The 25,099-nt window shown below is 41.9% G+C and overlaps 1 protein-coding gene and 1 long non-coding RNA gene across 12 annotated transcripts in view; one reads left to right on the forward strand and one right to left on the reverse strand.

Annotated features, from left to right (window-relative positions):
• Positions 1 to 10,292, reverse strand: part of LOC145356352 (growth factor receptor-bound protein 10-like) — a 188,097-nt gene extending 177,805 nt beyond the window's left edge. For 3 of the 11 annotated variants that reach the window (XM_080209081.1, XM_080209024.1, XM_080209047.1), the window contains exon 1: positions 8,907 to 9,041. Coding sequence is in view for 1 of the 11 variants with exons in the window: in XM_080209005.1 (XP_080065131.1) it covers positions 3,808 to 3,888; positions 9,461 to 9,499 (120 nt within the window). In the remaining 10 variants the exon portion in view is untranslated. Of the gene's footprint in view, positions 1 to 3,807; positions 3,889 to 8,906; positions 9,042 to 9,460; positions 9,671 to 9,717; positions 9,824 to 9,961 lie in introns of those variants that run through there. The other 8 variants (XM_080209039.1, XM_080209032.1, XM_080209100.1 and 5 more) reach the window with 7 other exon arrangements.
• On the forward strand, positions 9,803 to 13,838 carry LOC145356409 (uncharacterized). Its single transcript, XR_013889133.1, has 2 exons — positions 9,803 to 9,873; positions 10,288 to 13,838. It is a non-coding gene; the product is annotated as an uncharacterized LOC145356409 (long non-coding RNA).
• Positions 13,839 to 25,099: the final 11,261 nt, after the last annotated feature.

Consider the following 25,099-nt stretch of genomic DNA (forward strand, 5'->3'; position numbering starts at 1 on the left):
GGTTGCAACAAAAAGAAAACAAAGCATTGGTCCTGGCTAAGTGTTAATGGGCAGCTACATGTGAAAGCAAAAGCATGAAAACAAAGTACTGGAAAAAGCAATTAGAAAGTTAGGCTCATGTTTGCTGTCCGAGTAGAGGTATTCCACAAAGCAATCCCCAGTTTCCTAGTGTAAGGGAAGCGCATAAAAGCAGTGAATAGAGTGGTGGGCCGAATTGAAAGTACAAGTAAATCAATGCTTCACCTGAAAGGGATGTTTGTGACTGACAGTAAGGAAGAGGTGTTATAAAGAGGAGATTGATCCCTTCCCTGAGAGCCAACATCTAACCACTGAAAGAGGAGTACCTCATTTTATAATGCTACAAGTGTGAGGAGGTGTGTGATTTGCTCTTCAACAACTTTTAGTGGTTAAATCAAAATAATTACCTAAGATTCTCTCTGCAAAATCAACAGGCAACACTTTATTTATCTGGCTAACAGTGAACAGGTTAACTAAACTAATAACGCACTATTCTAATCAATAAAATACAATTCCCACCTAACAAAAAGATAAAATTTTTTAGTCACCATCAAAATACAACCAGGTTTTATCTTGCAGAACCTTCTGTCTTCACCTATTGAGATGAGGCTTTCTTTTAAGACATAAATGAGCTGTGGCAGAGAGAAGTTGCTGGCTGTCTCTTATACCCCTGATGACATTCCAATATCCCCACAGAAGGAGTGGTTCTCAGTTTACCAAAACATCAAATTCAAATCTGACATACTGCTGTTATTTAAATGCCCAGTTTAAATTGATCGTTTAAAATTCAAAAACAGCCTATTGTCTTGGCAACGTTACTGCCTGGCCTCTCGATAGAACGATTCAGTTTGTGTACTATATCTGCACCTGCATCTCTTTTTAAAAAAAAGTTTTTAAATAGGTAATTTAACAAACATCAACTTCGCAACAGGAGGTAAAAAGGTAAACACTTGCTGTTGTATGGTAAGATGGTGTGGGAAGGGGAGGAGTTATAAGGGGTAACCAAGCAGCGGACCCAAAGGGAATGGTTCCTTCAGAATGCTGACAAGGGAGGGGAAGATGTATTACTTGCCATTTTAATTCACCACCTAGTTCTCATGCTCAAATTTCTGTCCTTGGCCTGCTGCAACATTCCAGTGAAACCCAACACAAGGAAAAGGAATAGCACCTTATTCTAAGATTAGCCACTTTACTGCCTTCTGGATTCAATGGAGTTCAACAACTTCATATCACGAAACAAAACAAAAAAAATGCTAGAATATCTCAGCAGGTCTGACAGCATCTGTCCAGACACAACAAAGCTAACATTTCAAGTCAGGATGGCCCTTCATCAGAGCTGAAAATCAAACAAGATTTATACTGAGGGGGGGATTGTAATCGATATGAATGGCATAGATAAAAAGGTAAAGAGTGTAAATGGTGATGATAAAGGCTGAGAATGAATTTGTATCCACATCATGAACTCTACCCTCCAATTTTACTTTTTTGTGCCAGGAGTCTTTCTGTACATAGATTTTACACTTTTGCTTTCACACACAGCTGTCCTTTATTCTGTCATTAACACTTACTCTGGACCAATGTTTTGTTTGTTTACTGCAACCATTAATACTACTTTTGCCTTTTGTTCCATGACATTTGTATCATTTAATCTTCTGCTTCTAACCAATTTGAGGTATTCCTTTTCGTTCTACTTGACTCTGCCCCCTTTTCCAGCATAAAATCCATCACATTTCTATCTCTTCTCTGTTCTGAAGATAATTGATATTGGATTCAAACTCTTTCTCCAAATTGCTGACAGACCTGCTGAGTTCATCCAGAACAAAAGTACTTGAGAATTCTGGTGATGAAAAGTGCTGCATAAAATTGCCTTTTTGCATAGAGCTGAGGAAAATGACAAGACTGAAGGCAAATATTGCAAATGCTCGAAATCAAGTAAACTGGAAAATGATGAAAACATTCACAGTTCATTCAGATTGATGATCTATCAGAATTAAAACTGGAAATAGTTGATGATTCAACGGTTTTGCAGAAAGCCCAGGGAAAGGAGGAATGGCAGAACAAAGGCAGCAGCACCAAACAGAGAGCAGGAGCAATTAAATGATCGAAAACATATACAAGGCGGCAAAATGAATGATAATGGGATAAGTAAACAAAGGACGTGTTTGGAATAGGCATTAAACAAACTGCTGAACCCTTACCAACATAGGCAGTCTAAGAAAACGACAGCAGTGATCATGACCTGGTGCTTTTGAACTCAACAAGGTGCCGAGGCCTAAATCAAGGCACATAACGTCCATGAAGTTGCAATCCGAATTGGGCTGCCATTCCTCTCCTAGATTTTTTTTAAACCTTGAAATCCAGCTGCTCCTTCTTCACCTGACCTTCCAACTCAGGCTGGATGCGAACTGTGCAAAACAGCAGGTCCCCCAGAGTTTTTTTAATGTCAACAGCTACCATAACGCAGGTAAGTATAAAGGTCCTGCCACTTTGAGAGCCAGGAGATTGTAAGCTAAAAGGGTAGGGGCATTGGTTAGTTGGGAGATGTGCAGATGTATATTGGGGGGGAGGAGGGAAAGAGGTGGTGGTGTTGGGTCATCAGTGGAGCCCACACAGCATGTAGGGAGATTAATACAATAGTTACCCAGGTTCTAATTTTTCCTGATTAGCTATTACTTAAGACAGTAAGACAGAATTGAACCACAAAATTTTTATCATTTTCAAATGGTTCCATCTGCAGGGCAATTGTTCAATGGAAGTTTGAACTTCCTCAGCCACTGCTGCGCAATCCTTACATGGGGATCACAAAGGGGTATATCTTTGGATTACCCTGCAATTACCACTCCAAAGCTCACCCGTTATGGTGATGTGCTATTCCTCAAAGTTGCATTCAGCTTTGATGCAAGTGCAAGAGGCTGACAACAGAGGTGAGGGTGAGATAGAGAATTGAATTGTTATATGATGTACTTTTAAAAATCTAATGTATAAAGCATAGATTTGGAACAAAGAATGTGCCACCGGACCGAAGTCCATTTTCATACTTGGGGACTCAAGTACTCACCCAATCTGCAATTTTCACATTGAACAGCACAAACAGGCCATTCAGCCCAATCAGTCCATATCAATTTTTATGCTCCACTCTAGCCTCTTCACAACTCTTTCAAACTGAACTCTCAGCATTATGCTCTGTTCCCATCTCTTCGTAGCCTTGTCTGACTTCCCCTTAAATACATCACTACTCTTCACCAATTACGTGGTAGCAATTTCCACATTCTCACCATTCTGGTAAAAGAAAAAGGTTTCTCTCGCATTTGCTATTTGATTTCTTGGTAGTTCTTCTCTTTTTCCCACATGTGAATAGCCTCTAGTTTTGCCTTATTGGCCTGAAATATTAACTCAGTTTGTCTCTGTAGATATTGCCTGACTTGTTGAGTATTTCCAGGCCTTCAGGTTTTCAGCATCTCTAGCATTTTACTTCTGGAAACACTGCTTACTCTATACCAGAGTTAATCTTAGGTACAATTTTATACACCTCTATTAGGTCACCCCTCAGCCATCACCTTTTCAAGAAGAAAAATTCAGACTGTATCCTTACATTTATCACTGCAAATCCTTCAGAGGCTCAATACCTCTTTTATAATATGGCAACTATAATTATACACAGTACTTCAGTACAGCCTAAGAAAGATTTGCTGTAATTCCATCCACATAGAAATAAAATCTCATGTTTGTTTTTAAATATTTAATATAAAATATAAAAACATATCCTTGTTAGTCTAATTCACTACTTACAATGGCTGTGTATAAGAGATTGCTTTGCTCCTCTAATCTCAGATTATTTTCCTTCTTTCCAAGTACCTTATTTTTCTCAGTCTGTGTAAAGAAAACAGGTTTGTTGCTACTCACCATATTTGCACATCAATCCTTACCAAACTACTCAAAAGTAACATGTTAGAAGACACAAAATATTCTCAAAATAAAGAGAAATCAAGGATCTATTGGAAATTGAACGCAAAATTACAAAACAAATAATACAAGAGAAATTAACAGAATTTAATCTCTGACCTGGTGATTTGCAGCCTAGGATTATGAAAGAGTGGAAGCAATGGTTTTGATCTTCCAGAGTTACTAGATCAAGAACTGCCTTCATCAACCGGAGAGTAGCAAGCATAACTCTGTTTATTCAGGAAATGGAGGGACTGAAAAAACTAGGAGCTATAAGTCAGTTGACCTGATCGTAATAGCGTAGAAAATGCTAAGATCTTATGAAGGCACAGTAACAGAGCACTTAAAATTATTAGGTAGAGACAGATTTATAGAAGGGACAGATTTTTTTTTGCAGTTCTAACATGGCAAATGAGGTAGTACCAGGGGATGCAATGCATTTAGCTTTTCAAGGAATTTTCAACAAGATACCACAAAAGAGGTTATTACAAAAATGTAAAGCTCATGAGATTGGTAGGTAATAACAGTATTAATTGAAGATTATTTAATTGATGGAAAACAGTAGAAATAAAAAGCATCATCTGCAGGTTGTGGCTGTAACCAGCAGGATATCAATGATTGATGCTTTGATCTCAGCCATTCACAATCTGTATCAATGATTCAGATGGTATAATCAATCGTAACGTATCGGAGTTTGCTGATGATGAGGGTAGGTGGGAAGGAATGCTATCAAGAGGACACAAAAAGGCTACAAAGGGAAAAGACAATTTCGAATGACTGAGCAAGAAGATGGCAAATATTTGCCATTGAGGTGCTTCTTGAACTGCAGTCCAGGTAATGCAGGTGAACCCACAGTGCTATTAGGAAGGGAGTTCCAGGATTTTGGTCCAGCGATAGTGAGTGAAGGAACAGCAAGGTAGCTTCAAATCAGGATAATGTATGGTTTGGAAGGAAATTGCAGGTGGTGTTCCCACGCATCTGTTGCATTGTCCTTCCAGGTGGAAGAGGTGTATTGGTTTGGAAGATGGTGTCAAAAGGTGCCTTGGTGAGTTACCACGTTCATCTTGAAAATGGTCCACACTGCTGCAACTTGCAATGGTAATGAAGGGAATGAACATCAAAGATAGCAAGTGGTGTGGCAATCAAATGGCTGCTTTGTCCTGGAAGGTGTGAAGCTTCTTGAGTGTTGTTGAAGCTGATTTCAGTATTCCATCACACTCCTGACTTGTGCCTTGGAGATAGTGGACAGGCTTTGGAGAGTCAGGTGATGAGTTACTTGCCACAGAATCCCCTGAGTGTGTTTAAAACAATGAGCATGGATCTCATTGACACAAAATTCTTAAGGGGTTTGACAGGATGGATGCTAGCAGGATGTCTCTTCCTGTTACTATGGGGATATAATCTAAAAATAAAAGGACTGGCCATTTAGGATTGAGAAAAGGAAAAGTTTCTTCACCTGCCTTCTATGACTGAGTAAAAAGTCTGACAACACCAGATTTCAGTCCAACCGATTTATTTGATAGTAAACTCACTATCTATGACTGAGCCAATTTCCAAATTATTTGCCTTCAGTCCCATGGGGTCCAACTTTAGCCAACTTGATCCTTATGAGGAGCTTCATTAAATCCCATCTGGAAGTCCGTAGAAATAATATCTATTGACATTCAGTACTTTGATGATTCTATCAGGACGTCAGACCTAACATACTCTTTACAAATTCATTCCAGCTCCCATGGATAAACTGAATAATAGAAAGGTTAATTTTTTCCCCAAATGACAAGAGACTGGGAAATGCTGGTATTTGAGGGACCTGGATGTTTCTGTTCATGAATTACAAGCATCACATGCAGATGTGGCAAATAATCAGGAAACCAAACGGTATATTAGCATCAATTACAAAGCGGTCAGACACCAAGAGTGAAGAAATCTTACTGCAATTGTTCATCATCTTAAGGGCAGAGTGCTGTGTACAGTGTTGGCCTCCTTATACAAGGAAGGATGCAGTAGCCTTAAAGGGAATGCAAAGACTACTCAGATGAGGGAATTGCACTATGACTAGGCATATATTCCAGAATGTTTAAAACAATGAGCATGGATCTCATTGACACAAAACTCTTAAGGGGTTTGACAGGATACATGCTAGCAGGATGTCTCTTCCTGCGACTATGGGGTCATAGTCTAAAAATAAAGGACTGGCCATTTAGGGTTGAGAAAAGGAAAAGTTTCTTCACTCAAAAGGCCAGATGTTTGGAATTCTCGACTCCCAAGGCTCAAGTCATTGAACACGTTCATGACAGTATCCAATAGTGCAGGAAGATGGAATTGAGGTAGATCAGCCGTAACCATATTGAATCGCAAAAATATGCTCAAAGGGCCAAATGGCCTACTCCTACTTACCTTCTGGTAGTTCAATATGTCGAATCAGGCTGTCTTCAAGGGTTATCAACTCATTGGGACAAATGAATTTTTCACCAAAACATCCTTCACCCCCACTTCCAGCCCCATTTTCAGTGTATGTACAAAAACTAGCACTTACAAAAGTTGCATCTTTTAAAGCTTTTAATGAAAACAGTGAAACTGCTGCTTTGAGCTTCACTGCTAAACCAAACATTTTTTCCTAATACCTCATGGTATCATAACTCTGCACTGGTTTTGTATAATGAACTCATTGCTAATCTATGTGCCATAGAGATTCATTGAAGACAAGTAAAATCACGATAACAGCAGCACAATAGCGACTGTTTAGCCAAAGTTCAAACTTTGTTCTAAATTATACTTCTTTTGGAAGGTGAGATTTGACAACTGATTAATTAGCCCAGATAATCTATAAAACACTGAATGAATGCACTTTTGTGATGACATTTAAAAAGGAAAACTAATGTACTATTTCTTAGCATTCAGCATTCCTGCCAAAGGACATCATTGATCAGAATGACAAGCATGTCCATGTTCATGGCTATTCTAATTGTCCATTATTTTATGGTGAGGGCGTTTCAAAAACAAAAACCAGGAAACAAAAACCAAAATCCTCAAGAAGTGGTCCATTTGAATGAAGTTTCAATTTATCAAACATTAACCAACAGTCCCCATATACAGATAGGGAAGAATTTGAAATGCCAACAGAACTACATTTTTGGAATCAGTCAAGAAAATGTTTACAAATTACTGAACTCTGCATCGGTAATACTAACCCCTTCTATCACAGTACCCATCATATGTCTTTCCAACAAGTTAAAACATTTCATTAATTAACTGATCATGGAAGTGTTTGAAGTCTGCTGAAAAAAAATAACCCTACCGATATGACAGCAATATGATTAGTACAGAACTATTAAGTGGTGACAACAACCTCCTCAAAGCCAATGTATATAACTATAGAATTTCATCTTAAAAGTGTGATGTTCACCTTGTTTTCAATCAAGGACTTGGGTTCATGCTCGATTGCAGGATTTACTTTCAATTAAAGACAGAACTATTCTCCAAAGAATTGCTGATTCAGCTGTACTTTTGAACTAACAGACAGAAAGAAACGATTAAATACTTTTCAGGCCTTTGAAAATTCTCCAAAAGTTCAGCAAGACTTTACAAAACCATTTCCAGATTCAAGCTTTATTTAAAAAGGAAAATAATTCTTGGTAAGATTAGTATATATGCACTTTTTAAACAAGCAACCATGTGAAACGGTTTGGCTTCACTACCTTGAATCAATAGTTCCACAATCTTATCTACTATTGCCAATCTTCACTTATACCCACCCCCAAAACAAACTAAGTGCAATCAATCAAGGGAAAGTAGAGCTGATCACTTGGAACGTCGCTTCATAGTCTGACTTATTTTCGATTAGAATTTAACGCTGCATCCGTTTTGTCTGTAAACCCACATTCAGAAAGTTCCATCTTCAACGATACCGAAGATATTCAAAACTTCACAGTTCATTATCTAAATTGTTTTACACCCATCCATTCCAGTCGTTTGCATCTAGCAGCTACAGACTTTCAATATCAATATCAAATGCAGTTTTCCACCCAAGTGGAAGTGACGTTAACATTTTTTAGGAAAGAAGTTGCTTCATTTGCTGTAAAACGCTGTTATATTCTCCCCAGTAATGTACAACTGAATACACACGCACGCGATGAGCAAAGGAGCCAGACTTTCTTTCCAAGCAGTATCTTTGATGCCACCAAGACACATATAATTTAGCAGCTTATTAACCCCATTACACTTTTCCCTTTTCAAAGCAGTCAACAGTGCACTCCCTCACTTATCCCAAGGCCCAGAGTTTGTAAATTGTGTTTAAAGGGATACCTGAGGTATTTCAGTACCGCGGGGCCCTGCTCAGGTCCTTGTATCTCGAAGTCAGGAGAATGCAGGGCTGGGGGGGGGGGGGGGAAGAGTTTTGACGAAATTCATAGTCATTAAAAGACTCTTTAACCGGCACAACTTTTTCTTGGTCCCGTATCACCTACTAGGTTCCCCAGTGGGAAGCGTGCGGAGGAACGGAGTAGCGAGATTAAAGTCAATGGTTTACTTTTTTGGAGACCAAAAAGTTGTTTGTTTGTGTGTGTGTGTGTGTGTGTGTGTGTGTGTGTGTGTGAGAGAGAGAGAGAGTGCCCCCGGTCTGTACTTGGTTAAAATCAAGTTGAACTTAAGGTTTCTTTCCAGCTCCGCTGGATGCCGACTGTATCTCACTGCGTACGTGCGCTGACCGCAGCGCCTCCACCTCAAACGCACAGGGATGCGGGCTTTAAAACACTGCCAAGACACACTTCGCCACTACTTTTACACAAACCGATAACCAGACATTCCACAATGCAGCAAAAAAACTTTCCAACTACTCCTTCTCCTCTCAAGCACACAGAAACTATACACGAACAGATTAATCACAAGTTGTGGGGAGGGGGGGGGGGGGGAGACGGAAGAAAAGATAAAGCAAAAGCAACACTTACTTCAATCCTACTGCTGTTAAGATGATGATTTGATTTTTTTTATCCCTGCCCCCTCACTGATTGCGGGGCGCTGGTGGTGGTTTAGAGTCAAACTGACTCACTCACCAGCACTCACACTCGGTGGCTCCTCCTCGCTGCCTGTGAGCACCCGCCTGCCTGGCCGTGCACGCAATCTCGCCGGCTCGCGCGTACACGCGCCCCGCCATCACTTTTATTTAAAAATGGCGGCGGCTCGATAGCGTGCACGCATTCTTAGGCGCACGCGCGCAATCCCAACTTTTTTTTTCTCTCTCTCCCCCGCCTCGCACAAAGTTAAAGTAACTGCCGCTGCCAGCGCGTGAGCACATTCGGTTCAAGCCACGGAGTCCGCTCGCGCTAGCACCAACTGCCCTCCCCGGGGAGAAAACACCGCCGCCGTCAGTTACACACACACACACAGAGGTCGAGGGGAAGAGGTCGGTGAAGTATAGGGATGAAGGGAATAAATTGTATTTAAATTTCCTCACTCCCCCCCCCCCCATCCCCAAACACAACTCCCATCAACAAAATCGTACATGAAGGATCATTCCCGTAACTGGATTAATATTCCACATCTCTTCCCCCGCCACCCGAGACACAACGCGTGGGAAATTGCACTCCAACTGAGAGAGCGGCGCTCACACGCCAAGCAGCGACCGACAGGGTTAAAACTCCGAAGCTTTCCTTCTCGCCTTGCAGAGCGAGAGAAAAAAATATATCAGTGGGGTGGGCGATGGTGCAATTTCGGGGAGGATACGTTAAAAAAAATGTCCAAGACGTCAGCGTCGCCTACCTCCTCCAATACTTGCGGCCGGCCGGCCGGAGGTGTAGTGAGTGTAAAATGTTCTGCGTGCCCACATCTAAACCGTGTACGTATATGGTTACAGAGGCTGAGTTCCACGTCTGTCCCCGCACTACTTCACTTTGATAGATGTCTGGCTTTTCAAAGGTTACACTTTTTATTATTTTTCCGCGCTTTGTTCCCACCTTCATCCCCCCCACCCCGCCGCAAATTTCCGGTTGAGTTGTACACGCACATGGCCAACACTGCAGGCGTCCTCTTGATAAGGAGCTCTCTCCTACAACAACCAAACATGTTTATTAGAGGACAACGACCGGCAGCGCTCAGCTTTATCCTGTCTTTAAAGGGGTCTTCCTGTGCAGCTCTGACGGAAAGTTTTTACTCGCATCCAAAAGTTTTTAAGCCCGAGTCCTGATTGACCATATCTGGAAGAGTCCAGTTTACCATCCTCCACTTTACTGCTGCTCGGGTTCCCCACTTGTCTTGAGACCCCAGATTTTATGTTCACAATGGGAGGGAGAGGGGGGTTATTTATCTTTACGCGATGGTTTTTTTTTGCAGTCGCCTTGCAGAGTCGCCCAGTTTGGCAGATTGAACACTTTTCTCCGGCAGTCGATGAACTGCTTTACTAGCCCAGCTGTGCTCTGCTCCCCTGACGTCCATAGTTGATCCAGAAAGACGCTCGTTAGCTGTTATAATCTCACAAGCAGATGTGTTTTCGCCCCATCAAGATGTAAGGAAAAAAGATAGGCCAAGGGAAACCTGTCACACTACAAAAAAAATGTAAACTAAACTGTGTACGCTGAAGAAAGATGATTAGACTCTTGCCAAGCTGCACCATAGAGTGTTCATTTTGAACGATATGTCTGTCGATCTCGCTTCACAGTGAAGGTCAGCAGCAATATCCCGATCAATGTGTGACCAGGGGATAAGGGCTTGAGCAACTCAAAATTGACGAAAAGGTAAATTAGAAGCCACTATTTACCGTTTATATTTTCTACAGTTTGTTTTGAGAGGAATACATTGTGCTGAAATGTATATACATTACGTAAATGTGGTTGGTAGCTTTAGAGTGTAATATTCAACTATTAGATGACAATCGTCAGACTTCGACTTAAAACTAAAATAAAAACAAAATACTACGGATGCTGGAATCTGAAACTAAGCTAGAAATTGCAGGGATCTTGAAATTTTCCAACTTTTTTTTGTTTCGACATAAAACTGCTATTTTGTGTTTTCAATTTGTTTCCAGCGTCAGCTCCCCTCACCACTGCCAGGTTTGCTATTCAGTAATATCTCCTGGAAAGTATACATGTGAGAATATCAGATGAGAACAGAGCCAGGTTCAAGTGCGATGCCGTCCACAATGGAATAATCTGCACACTCCCGCTGTGTAGGCTCACGCGATTTAAAAACTACTTTGCAAGAGGACTGCTGGTGGTCTTGGAGAGGGGAAAATTTGTAATTTAAATTAGTCAGTTAGATTTTCAGAACCAAATTTAAATTTTAAAACAGTTCCCGATAAAGTTAGAAGTTTCTATGTTTCAAAGACAGATATCCTTTACTCACAAATATCAAGAAAGGACTGGGCGACAACAACTAAAAACAATAAATGTTCTTGTTTGAAAAGTTATTGCTCCCTAAAAGACAAACAATAAATTATTTCAACCCTTTTTGTAGACAGAGCGTTGAAACTGTAATGAAATTTACTCTTTAATCTCCATTTCCCAATAAGCAAAGAGGAACGGTATTCAAAGAAAATCTGATGTAAGAACAATAGAAAAAGTAGCAAAAAAGGGCCAAATATCTTCACTCAGTTCTCCATTAAGTATTGAGATATTAAGGCTTTCTAGATCACAGGAATTTTAACAAATTAATTCTCGAGTTTCCTGAAGAAGGAAATAAAGTTCTCTATTTTACTGAAAACGTTTTTGGTAAAAATAACTATGACACGTGAAATTAGTGGCAATGCATATTACAGTAAGAAATATATTGTTTACATCATAACATCACATGATTATTTTACATTTTTCTTTCATTGCAAACTAATTTAATTTGATTACTGTTTGATTTTATTCTCTGTTGGGATTCAATTACTTGAATCCAATTTTAAAATGAAAAACCCTAAATTCATAGAACTGGAAAAATAACATTTTGCTAATTCTTTGATGGAAGTTAATGATGTGAACAGTATGAAATAAAATATATTTCATTTAATATTGGTCATTTTGGTCAGTTGGTTCAGTTGAACAATTATGGTTCCACTCTGTTGAAACTGAGATAGCTAATCAATAAGTAACAGCAGTCTCTGATTGTTTTGTTGACCATTGCTTCTTGAACTTCTAACTGAATCATTTTAATAAACATAAAAATCTGAACATTGACTAACATACCTCCGTTACTAGAAGTAAATGCATGTGCTCTGTTGGTGTATGGAAATGAATATAGAATGCAACTTAAACTGGAGGACACCTGTTCTTCTAAGCACAATATGGTCCTCCCTTCTGCATCCTAAATTCAAACGTATCAAGAATCATAGAAATGTTTTTTGACAAGCAATTCATTCAGGTGTCCTTAAGGATTTAGCAGTGTCACAGAAAAACAAGGCTTGAACTCTTGGATTCTTCAATTGAAGAATTTGGGCGACATGGTAGCACAGGGGGTAGCGCTGCTGCCTCACAGCACCAGGTTCAATTCCAGCCTCAGATGACTGTTTATGTGGAGTTTGCATGTTCTCCCCATGTCTGTGTGGGTTTCCTCCAGGTGCTCCTTTCCCTCCAAAGATGTGCAGGTTAGGTTGATTAGCCATGGTAACTTGACCCTTAGTATCAGGAAAATGAGGGTAAATACAGGGGCTTACAAGATGGGGCCTGGGTGAGATTGTTGTTGGTGCAGGCTTGATGGGCCAAATGGCCTCCTCCTACACTGTAGGGATTCTATGAAAAATAAATTACAATTCTGTACGTAAAGATATTTCATCCTCTTGAGTTCTGCACCTGAAGGTAGACCTGACCCACAGCATTACAACCTTCACCACAGATAGGTCGAAGAAGAAGGTCCCAAATCCATCCCAGCCAGATTAGGAATTGTACCCTATGCTGTTGACATCAACATGATTCACACTGGTTATCCAGCCAGTTGAGTCAACCCCAAGGAGTCCAAGTTGCAGGTAACATGCATTTTTACATTGCATGTTGTAGAAAGATACTTCTACCTTGTCATGTTTCTTACCCTGATCCAATCAAAGCCAATTGGAGTCACGGAATCAATTATTCACACATCTGAAAGACAAGAAACCACATGTATTTAATAATAAATTGAAAGATTGAGACAATGAGACATTCCAGTGACTTGAAACCACAGATGCAAGATGACTGAACATTTGCATCACTGTACATGACAAATTCCAAAACCATTAAGTGGAGACAACCTGTTCAGAATACTCCAGCAAAGACAGTTACCTTGAAGGATTGTGAATGGGATCATCTCCTCACCCATTCACAGAATATCCAAACAAACACTGGAAGGGGACAACACATCAAATGTAAGCATCTCAAACAATGAACTCTGGCTGAGAAGGGAATTCACCTAGCCACAATCTAATCAAGCTGAAACTATGGCCGTATTTTGGTAACAGGGCAGTTGAGAGAATCATGTGACAAGATAACTATGTGTTTTGAAAAAAAACTAACCTTGAGGCCAGAGACGAGCAGAAATTATGCCAAAATGACAAGACCCTATGTGGGCTTCTCTCTCTCCAAATATTTTACAAGCTCAAATCTAGTCTGCTTTTTGACTATCCGTGTACTACATGCAGATATTTTAGAAGACAATCAACCCAATAGCTGCTTTCTCCAAAAGAACAGAGAAATCATTTGTCTACATCTTTAAAGTGCTGTGACATCAAAATGGGTAAGACCACCAAGCACAGCCTGGATCCACCCTTGTCTATAACCTACAAGAACTGGATAACTTTGATCTTTATTGAACATTCAGATATCAGTGAACTTTTGTGTATCTCTGTGCACTTGTGCATAAAAGTTGGATAACTTTATTATTTTGCTTAGAATGGATTAAGTACAATAAATACAATCCCCTTTTCATTAAAAAAACTTTTCTCAAACAGTATAAATTGCTCTTTCCTTTGAAATTTGTTGTCCTCGTGTCTGTCCTGATGAGTGCAAGATGAAAAGCTTGAGACAAGCTTTGAGGCAGTAACAGTGAGTAGACAATGATAATGCAGTACATGTACTTAAATTTTCAAAAGGCCTGCGATTACATGGCCCATAATAGACAAATGAATAAGTTCAGAGAATGTGGAGTCGGAGGAACAAGTGGCAGAGTGGATTGCTAGCTGGCTTCAAGACAGAAAACAGAAGGTGGAAATAAAGCATAATTGTTCAGAGTGGCAGTAGAAGGGAAGTGGTGTTCCAAATTGCTGTTCACAATTTATATTAATAATTTGGACTTTGGAATCAGTCACAATTTCTAAACTTGTTGATGATACTTAAGAGGCCTGCAATAAATTACAGGTGCACATTAATAAATTTGTATAGCTGGTAAATGAGGTTTCTGAGATGAATGTGAGGTGATGCATTTTGGTAGGAATAATAGGGAAGTCACTTATTGCCTGGAGGATACATAAGAACATAAGAACATAAGAAATAGGAGCAGAAGTAGGCCATCTGGCCCTTCGAGCCTGCCCCGCCATTCAATAAGATCATGGCTGATCTGTCGTGGCTCAGTTCCACTTTCCCGCCCTCTCCCCATAACCCTTAATCCCTTCTCTTATCAAAAACCCATCAACCCGCTTCTTAAAAATATTTAGCGAGGCAGCCTCCACCACTTCAACGGGCAGAGAATTCCAGAGATTCACCACCCTTTGAGTGAAGAAGTTCCTCCTCAACTCCGTTCTGAACCGCCCCCCCTTTATCTTGAGGCTGTGCCCCCTAGTCCTACTGTCTTTTTTGAGCGGGAAGAGTCTTTCCACCTCTATCCTATCCATCCCATTCATCATCTTATACGTCTCAATGAGATCTCCCCTCATTCTTCTAAACTCTAACGAGTACAAGCCTAGTTTATTCAGCTTCTCCTCATAGCTCAACCCCCTCAACTCCGGTATCAGCCTAGTAAACCTCCTCTGCACTCCCTCCAAGGCCAAAATATCCTTGCGCAGGTGCGGCGCCCAAAACTGCACACAGTACTCCAGCTGCGGCCTCACCAATGCCCTATACAGCTGCAGCAAGACCTCCCTACTTTTATATTCAATCCCCCTCGCTATGAAGGCCAGCATCCCATTCGCCTTCCTGACCACCTGCTGCACCTGCACGCTGGGTTTTTGCGACTCATGCACAAGGACCCCGAGGTCCCTCTGCACCGTCGCCTGCTGCAGTTTTTCGCCACGTAAGTAATAGTCCTTCCTACCATTCTTCCTACCAAAGTGGACCACCTCACACTTGCCAACATTAAATTCCATTTGCCATTTCCTGGCCCATTCGCCCAGCCTATCTAGATCCTTCTGCAGACTCTCCACACCCTCCGCACAATTTGCCTTTCCCCCAATCTTGGTGTCATCAGCAAATTTCGACACCCTACACTCGGTTCCCTCCTCCAGATCATCTATATAAATGGTAAATAGCTGAGGCCCCAGCACCGACCCCTGGGGCACCCCACTAGTCACCAACCGCCAATCCGAATAGCACCCATTGACCCCCACTCTCTGCCTCCTATTTGACAACCAATCCTCTATCCACGCTAACACCCTACCCCCAACTCCATGTCCTCTGACCTTCTGCAGTAACCTCTTGTGAGGTACCTTATCAAACGCCTTCTGAAAATCCAGAAAGACCACATCCACCGGCTCTCCTCTATCCACCGCCCTAGACACATCCTCATAGAACTCCAGTAAATTTGTCAGACACGACTTCCCTTTAATGAAACCGTGTTGCGTCTGCCCTATCAAGCAATTCCCTTCAAGATGCCTCGCAATTTCCTCCTTAATGACGGATTCTAACATTTTACCTACCACAGACGTTAAACTAACCGGCCTGTAATTCCCCGCCTTTTGCCTGGCACCCTTCTTAAACAACGGCGTAACATTAGCCGTTTTCCAATCCTCCGGCACTTCCCCGGAATCCAGCGACGTCTGGAAAATAACCACCAAGGCATCCACTATCACCTCCGCCATTTCTTTCAGAACCCTCGGATGCATTCCATCCGGTCCTGGGGACTTGTCCACAATCAGCCCCTCCAGTCTGTTGCGCACCACCTCTCTAGTAACAGTAATGTCATTAAGACCCTCCAGTCCTACCACCTTTCCATCGCTAACACCCGGCAAATTATTCACGTCCTCCTCCGTGAAGACAGAAACAAAAAAGTTATTCAAGACCTTAGCCATATCCCCATCCCCTACCACTAGGTCCCCTTTCTCATCCGCTAAGGGACCAACGTTCACCCTAGCCAGCCTCTTCCTTTTTATATATTTATAAAAACTCTTGCTATCCTTTTTTATATTAAGCGCTAGCCCAGCTTCATAGCTTCTTCTACCCTCCTTTATCAACTTTTTTGTCAATCTTTGTTGACATTTAAACCTCTCCCAATCCTCTTCTCGCCCACTGCTCTTAGCTACTCTAAATTCCTCCGCTTTTAATTTAACACTTTCCTTCACCTCCTTCGTTATCCACGGCTTATTACCTCTCTTCCTACTGTCCTTTTTAACCATCGGAATAAATTTCTGCTGAGCACCAAGAAAGATCTCCTTAAAGATCCTCCACTGCTCCTCAGCAGACCTACCTTCCAACGCGCTCCCCCAGTCCACATTCGCCAATTCTTCTCTCATCCTACCATACTCCCCTCTATTCAAACAAAGGACACGTGTCCGGGAACCCACTTTCTCCTCCTCCATCTGCAACAGAAACTCCACCATACAATGATCACTCTCTCCAAGAGGATCCTTCACCTCAAGGTCCCTAATTCTACCCGCCTCATTACATAGCACCAGATCCAAGATAGCTCGCTCCCTCGTCGGCTCCAACACACACTGTTCCAGGAAACTATCCCGGCAGCATTCCAAGAACTCCTCCTCGAGCCCACCTCGTCCAACATGGGTCGACCAATCAATATGCAGATTGAAATCCCCCATAACTACTGCCGTCCCATTCCTGCACGCCGCACTTATTTGCGCGTTAACAGCCCGCCCCACCTCCAGATCATTATTCGGGGGCCTATAGACGACACCCACCAGCGTCTTCCTCCCTTTGCTGTTCCTAATCTCCACCCACAACGATTCCACTTTCTGCTCTTTGGCTCCGATATCATCCCTTGCTACCACCTTGATGCTGTCCTTAATCAGCAGAGCTACGCCACCCCCTCTTTCCTCATATACAAATCTAGGTGGGATGGAGGAACGAAGGCATCTCGGAGCAGAACTAGATCAACACTACAAGTTGTACCACAGATTAGAAAACAAAGAATTGAGTTTTACTTCTAGAGGGTTTGATTTAAGCATTGAGGATGACATGCTAAACAGGTTTCAAATCTTAGACCACACTTAAGTGCACTGTGTGCAGTTCTGGTTGCTGTAGAGAGATAGGCAGTGGAGAGGGTGCAGAGAAGTTTTACAAGGATGATACCAGAAATGCATACATCTCAGGAAAGGACTGACAGGCTGAGTCTCTTCTCTCTTGAAAAACAATCAAAGGATTGACCAAAATGAGTAACAAAATGAAAGGTTTTAATAAAGTAGATGCAGCAATAATGATCTAGTGGGGAAGAGCACAACTAGAGGCCATCAATATAAGAAATTAAAGAAATAAAATTGGGAATTCCAAAGTTCTTCACCCACTTGCTATTCAGAAGTATTGAAAATAAGAACAAGAGTAGGCCATTCAGGCCTTTGAGCCTGCTCCACCCTTATGATTAAGCTTGATCATCCAATGGCCTAATCCTACTTTCTCCCCATATCCTTGGCTCCTCTAGGCAGTATGGTGGCACAGTGGTTAGTACTGCTGCCTCACACTGCCAGGGACCCGAGTTCAATTCTGGCCTCAGGTCACTCACTATGGAGTTTGCATGTTATTCCCATGTCCACGTGGGTTTCCTCCAGATGCTCGGTTTCCTCCCACACGCCAAAGATATGTCGGTTAGGTCGATTGGCCATGCTAAATCACCCATCCCTTAGTGTCAGAGTGTAGTTACAGGGATAGGGCCTGGGTGAGATTGTTGTCAGTGCAGGTTCAATGGACCAAATGGCCTCCTTTTGCACCTTATAAGGATTCTATAATTCCATGATCCCTTTCACCCCAAGTGCTATATCCAACTTCTTGAATACATACAATATTTTAGCCTCAACTGCTTTCTGTGGTGGAGAATTCCACAAGTTCACCACTCTGGTGAACCTCATCTGAGTCCTAAAACATTACCCTACATCCTTGGACTATAAACCCTGGTTCTGGACACTCCCACCATCGGGAGTATCCCTTCTGCATCTACCCTGTCCAGTCTTGTTAAAATTTTCTATGAGCCCCCCCCCCGCCACCACCCCACCTAATTCTCCAGCGAATATAATCTTAACCCTTTCAAACTCTCTTCATGCGTCAATCCTGCTAACCTGGGTTTCAGTCTGGTAACACTGTGTATTCCCTCTATAGCAAGAACATTCTCCCTCAGATAAGAATATCAAAACTGCAGACAATATTCCATGTATGGCCTCACCAAGGCCCTATATAATGGTAGCAAGACATCCCTGCTCCTGTACTCAAATCCTCTTGCTATGAAGGCCAACATACTATTTGCCTTCTTTATAGCCTGCTGCACTTGCAGGCTTACCCTCAGCAACCAGTGTATGAAGATACCCAGGCCTCGTTGCACACTCCTCTCTTAATTTATAGCTATTCAGATAACAATCTGTCTTTCTATTATTGTTACCAATGTGGATAACCTCACATTTATCCACATTATACTGAATCCGCCAAGCATTTGTCTGTTCACTCACCTTATCCAAATCATGCTGAAGAATCTCTGCATCCTGCTCACAGCTCACCCTTCCACCCAGCTTTGTGTCATCTGCAAATTTTGAGATATATGCAGTTTCCTTATGTAAATCATTAATATAGGTAGTGAATAGCTGGATTTCCAGCACTGATCCCTGCAGAGCTTGCCTGCAATTTTAAAAGTGACCCATTTATTCCTACTCTTCATTTCCTGTCTGCTAACCAGTTTGCTATCGATCTCATTACATTACCTCCAATCCCATGCACTTCAATTTTACATGCTAATCTCTTACGTGAGGCTTTGTTGAGAGCCTTCTGAAAGTCCAAATAAACCACATTCACTGGCTCCCTCTCATCAAACCTATTGATTGCATCCTTAAAGAATATCCGTATATATGCCAAATATGATTTCCCTTTTGTAAATCCATGCTGACTCTGTCCAATTCTACCACTGATTATCAAGTGCCTGCGATAAAACCTTTGATAATGGATTCTAGAATTATCCTCATGTCAGGCTTAGTGGTCTATAATTCCTTGTTTTCTTTGTACCTTCCATTTTAAATCATGGGATTACATTAGCTACCCTCCAATCTGTCGGAACTGTCCAGAGGCTATAGAATCTTGGAAGATGACCACTATTTCACGAGCCAGTTTTTTACCATTTATATAGATGATCTGGAGGAGGGAACCGAGTGTAGGGTGTCGAAATTTGCTGATGACACCAAGATTGGGGGAACGGCAAAATGTGCGGAGGGTGTGGAGAGTCTACAGAAGGATCTAGATAGGCTGGGCGAATGGGCCAGGAAATGGCAAATGGAATTTAATGTTGGCAAGTGCGAGGTGGTCCACTTTGGTAGGAATAATGGTAGGAAGGACTATTACTTACGGGGCGAAAAACTGCAGCAGGCGACGGTGCAGAGGGACCTCGGGGTCCTTGTGCATGAGTCACAAAAACCCAGCTTGCAGGTGCAGCAGGTGGTCAGGAAGGTGAATGGGATGCTGGCCTTCATAGCGAGGGGGATTGAATATAAAAGTAGGGAGGTCTTGCTGCAGCTGTATAGGGCATTGGTGAGGCCGCAGCTGGAGTACTGTGTGCAGTTCTGGGCGCCGCACCTGCACAAAGATATTTTGGCCTTGGAGGGAGTGCAGAGGAGGTTTACTAGGTTGATACCGGAGTTGAGGGGGTTGAGCTATGAGGAGAGGCTGAATAAACTGGGCTTGTACTCGTTAGAGTTTAGAAGAATGAGGGGAGATCTCATTGAGACGTATAAGATGATGAATGGGATGGATAGGATAGAGGTGGAAAGACTCTTCCCGCTCAAAAAAGACAGTAGGACTAGGGGGCACAGCCTCAAGATAAAAGGGGGGCGGTTTAGAACGGAGTTGAGGAGGAACTTCTTCACTCAAAGGGTGGTGAATCTCTGGAATTCTCTGCCCGTTGAAGTGGTGGAGGCTGCCTCGCTAAATATTTTTAAGACGCGGGTTGATGGGTTTTTGATAGGAGAGGGGATTAAGGGTTATAGGGAGAGGGCGGGAAAGTGGAACTGAGCAGTGACAGATCAGCCATGATCTTATTGAATGGCGGGGCAGGCTCGAAGGGCTGGATGGCCTACTCCTGCTCCTATTTCTTATGTTCTTATGTTCAGTTCTTTAAGTGCTCTAGGATACTATAATTCTATTAGTCTTCAATACTACCTGCCAAGATATTTTCAGGGCTCATAGTCTTTGTTGTATCCAGTGTCATAGGTTGGAAACTGGCATCTGTAATACTGTGGATTTCCGGAGGAGGCTGCTGTGAGTCCTGCCCCATCCAACTAACTAGAGAAGAAAGATCAACAAATATCCCAATCCATGAAGATGGGGTAGCCCAGTATAAAGTTCAGACTTTTTACTGTGTTTACGCCAGTCCAACGCCGGCATACCCACATCGTAGCCCAGTATGTCAGTGGAGAAGACAAGGCTGAAACATTTGCAGCCATCTTCAGCCAGAATTACCAAGTATATGATTCATCACAGCCTTCTCCAAAGGCTATGAGCCCTGCAAACATCCTGGCATTACTACTGTGAATCTTCAATGATTAATACACAGCAATAGGCTATTCAGCCTGCCATGTCTGTCCTGGTCTTCTGAAGAAGCAAGTCACATGGTGCCACTCCCCTGCCTTTTCCCTGTAACTCTGAAAATATTTCCTTCTAAGATAATTATTCAGGTACCTTCCAAAAGTCTCAATGATCCTGCCTCTAGTACACTCTCAGGCTGTGCAATCCAGATCCTAACCTTGTCATCCAAAAATGTTTTTCCTTGTTGCAATTGCTTCTTTTGCTAATTACCTTTATTTGCTCCCTCTGGTTCTTGATCTTTCCACCAACACTTTCTGCCTATCTTCTTTCCAAACCCTTCATTACTTTGAGTATCACTTTCATATTTCTCTCTAGCTTCTCTTCAACAAAAACAGTTCCAACTCTCCTTGAAGAAAAGAAGACTAAGAGGAGATTTGGTAGAGATGCAAATGGAGTGCAGAAGAATCAGAGTGCAAGCTCGGAATTTAGCAAAAGGGGAGTTTGGTGAAGTTGGGTGTTAGAAACTTTTTTTCTCTTTGCTTTTCCTATCCTTCTCATCCTTTCGGACTGGCTGTTTCTGTACAACAGGGAAAGGTGTTTGGCGAGAATCTGGCAAGTGGGTAAATTCTACTCTTTCCCTTGGGTTTAAAACAGTGCACAATTTGCTGGTTATTTAATAAACTATATAAAAAGCACCATAAAGAAGTAAATCATTTAATTAATTATTCAAAACACAATAAGGATGGCAGGACAGGTGATGTGTCAAGGCTGCAGCATGTGGGTGCTCCTTGATAGCATTGTGATCTAGGGCAAACATGTCTGCAGTAAATGCTTGCGGCTTGAGGATCTGGAGGCTGAGCTGCAGATACTGTGACACATCAGGGAGGGAGGGTGATAGTTACCTGAATGCTTTGCTTCAGGAGGTAGTCATACCCTTTATGATAGGGTCTTCTAGTCTGGAAAGTGGTCAATGACAGGGGGTGGTGAAACTGCAGCTGAGACAAGTAAGGGGACTGAGAGAGTAGAAGTGTCAGCCTCTGCAATTGTCTGACAAGTTTGAGTTTCTCTCAGCTTGTTTAGATCAGAGTAGAGGCAGGTGGACAAGCTGACTGACCATGGCACCATGGGACTGGAAGCCATTCAAGTTGAGGAGCATGTAAGAATGTACTGACAGTAGGGCACAGTTCTATGCGAGGGATTAGCACTGTTCTCTGCAGCAGAGTCAGAGTCCAGAAGCTGTGTTGTCTGCCTGGTGCCAGGGTTCAGGACATCTGTTCCAGGCTGGAGAGGAACATAAGGAACTTGCAGTGGGAGGGAGAGAATCCCATTATTGTGGTCCATGTAAATACCAGTGACATAGAGACCACAAGAAAATAGTTCTGCATAGAGGGCTTGAAAAGCTAGGTACTAAATTAAATAACATAACCTCCAATTTTATAATCTCTGGATTATTACCTGAGCTACATTCAAATTGACTAAGGGTACATAAAATTATAAAGATGGATACGTGGCTCAAAGACTGGTGTGCGAGAAGTGGGTTTTGGTTTGTGGGGCACTGGCATCAGTACTGGGTTAAGGGGTTATACCATTAGAACATCCTGAATCTGAACCTTGCTGGGACCAATGTTCTTGCGAACTGCATTATGAGGAAGGTAGAGAGGGCTTTAAACCAAATAGAGTGGGAATGGTTCTGGAGAGGGGATATATAGGTTTATAAAGCAAAATTGATATAGCAGGATTACAGCTATTTAGGTAATGATATCCAGAGTGTAACAGGAAGGGACAAGGTGAACAAACATTCAAAAAACAAAATATAGTCAAAGGGGGAAGAAATGGTAACACAGTAAAATTAATGGCTCTTCACTAAAATGCATGTTGTATTCAACACAAAATAAATTTATTAAGGTACAAATTGAGGTTAATGAATGTGATCTTGTAGCTGAGGCATGGCTACAAGATCAAAGCTGGGATTTAAGTATTAACGGGTATGGAATAAGTATGATAGCAATAAATGATCTTGGATGAGAAGATGTAGAATCCATATAGGTGGAAGTAAGAAATAATAAGGGAAGAAGACACTGGTGGGAGTAGTCATAGGCCCCACAACAGTAGCTGTACTGTAGGATGAAGAATAAATCAGAAAAAAATAAAGACATGTAAAAAAGGCAGTACTTTAATCATGGGTGACTTTAATCTTCATGTGGATTGGGAAAATCAAATTAGCAGGGCGAGCCACAAGGAAGAATCCATGGAGTGTATTTGGGACAGTTTCCAAGAACAATGTTGTGGATCTAACCAGGGATCAGGCTATTTTGGATCTGGTAATGTGTAATGAGGCACGTTTAATAAACATCTCAGAATAAAAGATCTCCTGTGGAACAGTGACCATAACATGGTAGAATTTAGCATTCAGTTTGAGAGTGCGTCAGAAACAACTGTGCTAAGCTTGAATCAGGGTAATTATAAAGGAATGAGGAGTTGGCTGGAGTGGATTGGGAAAAGAGTTAGGCAGGAAAGGTGGTTGATCAGCAGATATTTATGAAAATAGTTTATGACTCACAGCAAAGATACATCCCAGGAAGAAGGATTCTAGAAAGAGGTAAATCAATCATGGTCAACCAAAGAAGTTAAGGATAGCATTAAACTGAAAGAAAATAAACATACAATGTGGCAAAGATTAGTGGTAAGCCAGAGGATTGGATTGGAAAAGTTTTAAAAACCAACTAAAGATTGCCAAAGTAATAATAAACAGGGAGAAGATAAACTACGAGGGTAAACTAACAAGTAATATAAAAATGGACAGTAAGAGCGTCTTTAAATATATCAAAAGAAAGAGATTGTCTAAGTTTACTTTGGCCTATGAGAACGGGGAAATAGTAATGGGGAAATCAGGAAATGGCAGAGGGGTTAAATAAACACTTTGTGTCAGTCTTCACAGTAGAATACACTAATAGCATTCAAAAATACTAAATAATCAAGGGACGAAAGTAGGGAGGACATAAATATCATAGAGAAAAAGGGAAATCCAAGGGGCTAAAGGCTGATAAATCCACTGGACCTGACGGGTTGCATCCCAGGATATTAAAGAAAGTAGCTAGATAGTGAATTCACTGGTAGTAATCTTCCAAGAATCCTTAAATTCTGGAAAAGTCCCAGATGATTGGGACCAATATAATACCCTTATTCAAAGAGAGGGAGACAATTTGGAAAGAAAGTATACAGTAAAGCCCTTAGAAGTATTAGCATACAGAGAGATCTAAACATGCAGATCTACAGGTGGAAACTCAGGTGGACAAGCTGGTCAATAAGGTCTATGGCGTGATAGCCTTCATCGGCCCAGGTGTTGAGTGTAGGAATTGGAAAATTATGTTGCAGTCGTATAAGACTTTGGTTAGGCCACATTTGGAGTATTGTGGTTGCCACACTACCGGAAGGATGTTAATGCATTGGAAAGGATGCAGAAGAGATTTACTAGGATGTTGCCTGGTTTGGAGGATATGGACAATGAAGAAAGGCTGGACAAACTTGGATTGTTTTCATTGGAGCATTGTAGGATGAGGGGGGGACCTGGTAGAGGTGTACAAGATTATGACAGGCTTGGATAGAATGGACAGTCAGAATCTTTTTCCCAGGATCGAAGGGCCAATTACTCGAGGGCATAGGTTGAGAGTGAGAGGGGAAAGTTTAAAAGAGATGCAAGGGATAAGTATTTCACACAGACTGGTGAATACCTGGTATGTGCTGGCAGGGGGTGTAGAAGTAGATTCTATAACAACGTTCAAGAGGCACCTGGATAGATACATGAATAGGCAGGGAATAGAGGCATCTGGACCATGTAGAGGCAAAAAAAATCAGATTAAGAGTTCACACAGACTTGATGGGCCAAAGGGCCTGTTCCTGTGCAGTACGGTTCTTTGTTCTTTGTCAAATAAATAGATAACTGTCAGCCAGTTAGCTTAACATCTGTCACTGAGAAAATCATAAGGCGCTATTTTACCATTTTAATTCTAAGTGTTGGGCAGACTTGAAACTGGGAATGTTTCAGATCCAACTTTCTGTGGCACCCCATACGCGCTCTGCCTGAAAAAATCAGTGATTCTGAATCACACCCAAAACACTGCAGCTCCGATCAATGCCTCCAACTATGCATGAACGGTAAAAAAAATAGAGAAACGTTCCTCTGCCACGTTGCACCCTGGTTGGATAATGCCTGCATCCTGGCCCATGCAGATATTGCCCACCCCCACAATATAGCTGACCCTCTTATCCCCCCATCCCCCAGACCGATCATATGCAGAGTGGTAGCAGAATTCTCCTCCCCC

This window comes from Carcharhinus amblyrhynchos, chromosome 2, assembly GCF_965287045.1.
Source record: "Carcharhinus amblyrhynchos chromosome 2, sCarAmb.v2.hapA, whole genome shotgun sequence".
In the NCBI taxonomy this organism is placed as follows: domain Eukaryota; kingdom Metazoa; phylum Chordata; class Chondrichthyes; order Carcharhiniformes; family Carcharhinidae; genus Carcharhinus; species Carcharhinus amblyrhynchos.